General features: G+C 40.9%; 1 protein-coding gene across 1 annotated transcript; it reads right to left on the bottom strand.

Moving 5' to 3' along the window:
• Positions 1–6383: 6383 nt before the first annotated feature.
• On the bottom strand, positions 6384–7334 carry LOC125095831 (olfactory receptor 12-like). The gene has a single exon (XM_047722369.1). It carries the CDS (start codon positions 7332–7334, stop codon positions 6384–6386), a length of 951 nt encoding a protein of 316 aa, XP_047578325.1.
• Positions 7335–7588: the final 254 nt, after the last annotated feature.

Genomic DNA, 7588 nt, shown 5'->3' with positions numbered 1-7588 from the left:
GGTTCCTCATTGAAAATAGAGCTACCCCACAACCCAGCAATTGCACTACTGAGTATTTACCCTAAAGATACAAATGTAGTGACCCGAACAGGCACATGCACCTGAATGTTTATAGCAGCAATGCCTACAATAGCCAAACTATGGAAAAGAACCTAGATGTCTATCAACAGATGAATGGATAAAGAAGATGTGGTATGTATATGTATGTATGTATATATATATACACATACATACATACATACATACAATGGAATACTATGCAGCCATCAAAAGAAATGAAATCTTGCCACTTGCGATGATGTGGATGGAACTAGAGGGTATTATGCTTAGCAAAATAAGTCAATTGGAGAAAGACAACTGTCATATGATCTCCCTGATATGAGGAAGTGGAGATGCAATGTGGGGGGTTTGAGGGTAGGAAAAGAATAAATGAAATAAGATGGGATTGGGAGGGAGACAAACCATAAAGACTCTTAATCTCACAAAACAAACTGAGTGTTGCTGCGGGGAGGAGGGTAGGAAAAGGGCGGTGGGGTTATGGACATTGGGGAAGGTATGTGCTATGGTGAGTGCTGTGAAGTGTGTAAACCTGGCGATTCACAGACCTGTACCCCTGGGGCTAATAATACATTACATGTTAATTTAATGAAAAATGTCTATGCTGCCCAGAGCAATCTATACTTTCAACACCATCCTGATCAAAATACTAATGGAATAAAACAAAATTAAAATGAAATAAACTATGATATGAAAAAAAATACCAGTGGCATTTTTCAATGGAACAAACAATCCTAAAATCTTTATGGGGCCAGAAAAGACCCCAAATCACCAGAGGAATGTTGAAAAAGAAAAACAAACACAGGGCATCATGTTGCCTGATTTCAAACTGTATTACAAAGCTGTGATCACCAAGACAGCATAGTATTGGGACAAAACAAGACACATAGACTAATAGAACAGAATAGAGAGCCCAGATATGGACCTTCAACTCTGTGGTCAACTAATCTTCAACAGAGTAGGAAACAGTGTCCAATGGAAAAACGAAAGTCTTTTCAATAAATGGTGCTAGGAAAATTGGACAGCTATATACAGAAGAATGAAACTAGACCATTCTCTTCTGTTTATTTTGTTAGATTTATATTGAAGCATTCCATTTCCATGATGCTGTTGTAAATGGTACTTTTAAAATTTCAAATTCCAACTGTGCATTGCTGATCTATAGAAATATTATTGATTTTGTATTCTGAATTTTTACCCTGAGACTTTGCTAAACTTATTTATTGTTCTAGGAGGATATTTTATAGACTCCTTGAAAGTTTCCATATAACTGGCATTATCTACTAATGTTTAATGGCCCCAATGACCCAGAGAGAGTGCCAATATGGCCAGACTTCTCTGGGCTTAGTCTCATAAACCTCATCATAAAGGTCACCCCTCTCTGAGCATAAGACTGAGGCACTGTTAGAAGCCCTTTCTAGGGGCTCAGATAAACTGCATGGTCAGAGACTGAAAGCATTGATTTGCAGAGAAGCTATGGTCAGCAGTGGGAGCAGGAAACAGGCCAAGGGGCTGAGAGCCAGAAATGTCAGGGCTTCTGCCTAGGGTCCATTCATCATTCAACCCCTTGTACTCTTGATTGTGGGAGAGTTCTTGGTAACAAAGGCACATTCCTTCTAATTTTGTTCTAAGTTTTGTCCTAATTGTTCATGGCACTTTGGTTATTCTTATAGCTTTGTTCTGATTTGTTATGTCAAGTTGGTTATTCTTATAGCTGGTTTCTACATAGAAATTTTAGAATCATTTGTCCAGTAATATCTTTTAAAAAATCATGTTAAGAGCAAGACAGCATTGGAGCACCTTGGCTTAGTCAGTTAAGTGTCTGACTCTTGGTTTTAGCTCAGGTCATGATCTCAGGGTCATGAGATCAAGCCCTGTGTCAAGCTCTATGCTCAGCAGGGAGGCCTCCCTCTCCCCTTTGCCCCTCCCGCTGCTTGCACTCTCTCTCTCTCTCACTAGCTCACTTTAAAATAAATAAATAAGTAAAATATACGAAAAAGGAATAAGAGAGCATTGAGTATAATTATGGTGTTGCACAATAAGAATCTTTTTGTTAAAACTTCTCATCCATGAATATGGTATAGCTCTCCATTTACTTAGTTCTTTTATATATTTGAATAACATCAAAAGTCATATTTCTAAATATATTACATGTCACTTGTTATATTTATTCATATATACTGAAGAGTTTATACTATGATATTTTATTTTTTTTCATTATGTTAGTCATCATATAGTAGGTCATTAGTTTTGATGTAGTGTTCCATGATTCATTGTTTTCATATAATACCCAGTGATTTTACTTTTTAAACATTCAATAATATGTTATAAAATAGCACAAGAATAGACAAGTAGCCCAATGGGACAGAATAAGACTCTGAAGCACACCAACATATATAGGGACTCTTGGTTTATGACAAAGGTGACACTACATAGCAGTGGGGGAAAACATACTTTTTTAAAAAGCCAGTAGGACAACATGTGTTGGAGGGGATGTGGAGAAAGGGGAACCCTCTTACACTGTTGGTGGGAATGCAAGTTGGTGCGGCCACTTTGGAGAACAGTGTGGAGATTCCTCAAGAAATTAAAAATGGAGCTTCCCTATGACCCTGCAATTGCACTACTGAGTATTTACCCCAAAGATACAGATGTAGTGAAAAGAAGGGCCATCTGTACCCCAATGTTCATAGCAGCAATGGCCACGGTCGCCAAACTGTGGAAAGAACCAAGATGCCCTTCAACGGACGAATGGATAAGGAAGATGTGGTCCATATACACTATGGAGTATTATGCCTCCATCAGAAAGGATGAATACCCAACTTTTGTAGCAACATGGACGGGACTGGAAGAGATTATGCTGAGTGAAATAAGTGAAGCAGAGAGAGTCAATTATCATATGGTTTCACTTATTTGTGGAGCCTAACAAATAGCATGGAGGACAAGGGGAGTTAGAGAGAAGGGAGTTGAGGGAAATTGGAAGGGGAGGTGAACCATGAGAGACTATGGACTCTGAAAAACATCTGAGGGGTTTGGAGCGGCGGGGGGTGGGAGGTTGGGGGATCCAGGTGGTGGGTATTGGAAAGGGCAGGGATTGCATGGAGCACTGGGTGTGGTGCAAAAACAAGGAATACTGTTATGCTGAAAAAAAAATTAAATAAAAAAAAATAAAAGCCAGTAGGATAACCATATGGGAAAAAAATGAAACAACCCCTATACCACAAAAAAGTTAGTTCCATGTGAATTATAGATACTAATATAAAAGACTGAGGAAGAAAAGTTCTACTAGATAACATAGAGAAATATCTTTTTGTTCCACGTATGAGTGAAACTATATGATAATTGTTTTTCTCTGCTTGACTTATTTCACTCAGCATAATCTCCTCCAGTCCCATCCATGTTGATGCAAAAGTTGGGTATTCATCCTTTCTGATGGCTGAGTAATAGTAATATTCCATTGTATATATGGACCACATCTTCTTTATCCATTAGTCTGTTGAAGGGCAACTTGGCTCCTTCCAGTTTGACTATTGTGGACATCGCTGCTATGAGCATTGGGGTGCCTGTGGCCCTTCTTTTCACTACATCTATATGTTTAGGGTAAATACCCAGCAGTGCAATTTCTGGGTCATAAGGTAGCTCTATTTTTAACTTCTGGAGGAACCTCCATACTGTATTCCAGAGTGGCTGTACCAGCCTGCATTCCCAGAAACAGTGCAAGAGGGTTCCCCTTTCTCCGCACCCTTGCTGACATTTGTTTTTCCCTGTCTTGTTAATTTTAGACATTCTGACTGGTATAAGGTGGTAATCTCAATGTGGTTTTGAATTTGTGACTATGTCATAAAAAATTAATGATGTACTGTACGGTGGCTAACTTAAAATAATTTAAATAATATCTTTTTGGATTTAATGTGAACAGTGGTTCTTTAAACATGCTGCAGAATGAAGTAACCATGAAGGAAATGCCTGATAAACTAACTTTACTAAGTAAATTTAAGAACTTCTGTCAATAGGAAAAATTTTTAAAAATCAATACAAGCAGTACCTGGGTGGCTCAATGGGATAAGCCTCTGCCTTCAGCTCAGGTCATGATCTCAGGGTACTGGGATTGAGCCCTGCATCGGGCTCTCTGCTCAGCAGGGATCCTGCTCCCCCCACCCTGACCTGCCTACTTGTGATCTCCCTCTCTCTCTTTGTCAAATAAATAAATAAAATCTTTTTAAAAAAATCAATACAAGTGCAAAAGTGGAATCCAGAAAGGAGAAGATATTTGCAAATCATATAACTGGTGAAGGACTGATATCCAGAATATAGACAAAATTTCTACAGTCAGTATGAAAAAGAAAAACAATAGAATAGAAAAACTGAGAAAAGCATATATACATCCCCAGGAGGACATCCAAATTGCTGCCAAATATATGAAAATCTGGTCCCATTGGCCATTGGAGAAATGAAAATGAAAACCACAATGATATGTGGCTATATGCCCACCAGAATGACTAAAATTGATGAGACAGACAATATGGCTTGTTTGTGATGATGTGCAGCAGCAGGAACTCTTGGACACTATTTTTGGGAACAAAGATTGCTGTAACATTTTTGGAAAATTTGAATTATCCAAAAATATGAGCAATTCCACTCCTAAGAATGCCCAAAGGAATCAATTCACAGCAAAAAATTAAAAATTAAAAAAACCTGTAAAAGTATTTCATAACAGCATTATTTTAAATAGACTGGAAACAGGGTGCCTGGGTGGCTCAGTGGGTTAAAGCCTCTGCCTTCGGCTCAGGTCATGATTTCAGGGTCCTGGGATCAAGCCCCACATCAGGCTCTCTGCTCAGCGGGGAGTCTGCTTCCTCCTCTCTCTCTCTCTCTCTGTCTGCGTCTCTGCTTACTTGTGATCTCTGTCAAATAAATAAATAAATAAATAAATAATCTTTAAAATAAAAAAAAGACTATGGACTCTGAAAAACAACCTGAGGGTTTTGAAGGGGCGGGGGGTGGGAGGTTGGGGGAGTCAGGTGGTGGGTATTATGGAGGGCACGTATTGCATGGAGCACTGGGTGTGGTACAAAAACAATGAATTCTGTTATGCTGAAAAGAATTTTTTAAAAAATGGAAACAACCCAAGTGTTCATCAACAGTAAGATGGACAAATTATGGTATCTTCATTTAAGGAAATTTATATAGCAATGAAAATTAAAGAACTACTACTACACATAATCACAAGGATTAATTTCACAAAGAGATTATTACCCCAAAAAAAGTACAAAAGAAGAAAATTGTGTTCTTCTATTCATTGGAAGTTCACAGCAGACAAAACTAATCTGTGTTTTAGAGGGAGGATAGGTGTTAACCTTGCAGGGCGATGACTATAAGGAGGCAGGGGTATTGTGGAAACTGAGTAGGTTTCTTTCTACCTGGCTAGTGGTGATCTCCCTGAGTGGATATGGCTTGATATTTTTTCTGTAGATGCATAAAAACTGTATCTGTTTATACTTCATGTCTACCATTCTGTGACTAGGAAGGTGGATGTCACAGCTGGAGCTCTGGGTCATCTTTTCTATTAAGAGTGTCTTCCATGCCCTTGGTGTCATGAAGCAGAGCCCAAGGGAGCTCCTTACCCTGAATGAAACCAACTCATTTGCCTCAAACCACCAACCTGGCTCTTCTGTGAGAGAGGCCCTATTGTCAGACCTGAACCACTCCAGCCAAGCCTATTCCACCATGGGGAATGCCTTGACCATGCATTACATTATTATTTTAAACATATCTGTCTGGAAGTGGCATTTTAAGGATGACAGCCCATTTATGAGAGGCAAATGCTCATGTCTGGCCAACAGGAGACAGCAAGGCCCTGCATCTAGAGTACAGGAGGGTAAAGGTACAGTGTTTAAAACATTATTTTCTTACAAGTTAGATCAAGATGCACAAACATCTGACCTCTTTCCCACTAAATCTGGACAGCCCAGGGAACCATGATAAGTAATGGGCAGAAGACCCACCCCTGCCTTGATGCCCAGTGATTGCTCTGCCCAGTCTTCATGTGATTCAAGTCATTCTTCCTTCTCTGAGCACTTATTGGGTGAAGAAAATCCTTATTTTTCTCCATATATTTTCTCCTTGCATCCTTATTTTCTCACTTAATAAACATCTTGTCCATTAAATTCTTTCAAGCAACATTGATTGAAAGAGTAAATGAATGAGTTTCTTAACATATCCAATTCCATTTGGAAGTGGAAGTGGTTTTAGGGGCTCCTCACAGTTCAGTGTCTCTCTGAGACCTCCATCCAGCCTGCAGGGCACAGTCTTTCCCTCCAGTACATTCTTCACATGGCTGTGTGTTTCTGGCCCAGCCTCCACAGGGCCTCCTTCACATCCTTATTTCGCAGACTGTAGATGAGGGGATTGAGCATTGGGATGACCAGCGTGTAGAAGACAGAGACCACCTTGCCCTGCTCCATGGACTCAATTGCTCCTGGCTGGGCATACATGACAAAGACAGTCCCAACAAAGAGTGTCACTGCAGCCATGTGGGAGCCACAGGTGGAGAAGACCTTGCGTCTCCCAGCTCCTGAGCGCATCCGCAGGATGGTCACCATGATGTAGCCATAGGAGACAAGGACCACAGACGTCACACCCACAATGATGAGCCCACAGATGCCAAACAAGATAAGTTCATTAATGGCTGTGTTGCCACAGGCGAGCTGGAGCAGTGGGGGAACATCGCAGAAGAAGTGGTTGATGCGGTTGGAGCTGCAGAATGGGAGGCGGAATGTGAAGCTGGTCTGCACAACAGAGTTGAGGCAGCCTCCACAGTAGGTGCCCAGAACCAGGCGAGTGCAGGCAGAGTGGCACATGGTGATAGGGTAGCGCAAGGGGCTGCAGATGGCCATGAAGCGGTCATAGGCCATGACACCCAGGAGGAAACCTTCAGTGGTGACCAGTAGGGAGAAAAAGAATAACTGGGTGGCACAGCCTACAAAGGTGATGACCTTGGATGGGGAGAAGAAGTTGACCAGGGCATTGGGGGCAATAACAGATGAGTAGCACAAATCCAGGAAGGAGAGGTTCTTGAGGAAGAAGTACATTGGGGAGTGCAGGTGGGCATCCAGGGTGATAACCATGATCATGGTGAGGTTCCCCAGCATAGTCACCATGTACAGGGCCAGGAACACAGCAAAGAGCAGGGCCTGGGTCTCCAGGCCTCCCTTGAATCCCTCCAGCACAAAATCTTGAAAGTAAACCATGGAGAGGTTTCCATTTCTGGGGAGTGGCATGAACCTCAGTCCTCACCAGGGGAATTATAGTTCCAGTATTGGCAGATGAAGTAGGTCAAGCTAAACTTCCTGCTGAAGACTCTAAGAAAAGATAACTGACAAAAAAAAATCTGATCGAAGGTATAAGAGAATTAATGATTTAGTAAAGAATTACGAAACAAAATCCAAGATAAACACAGAGGTCTAGGGATTTCATTACTGAGAATTTATTTTTCTCTTGAGACATAAGGCAGTTTTGAAAATGGAAGTCTGAG

The sequence above is a fragment of the Lutra lutra genome, chromosome 3, assembly GCF_902655055.1.
Source record: "Lutra lutra chromosome 3, mLutLut1.2, whole genome shotgun sequence".
NCBI lineage: Eukaryota > Metazoa > Chordata > Mammalia > Carnivora > Mustelidae > Lutra > Lutra lutra.
The sequence above is the reverse complement of the archived record's forward strand: the minus strand, read 5'-3'. Positions and strand labels throughout refer to the sequence as shown.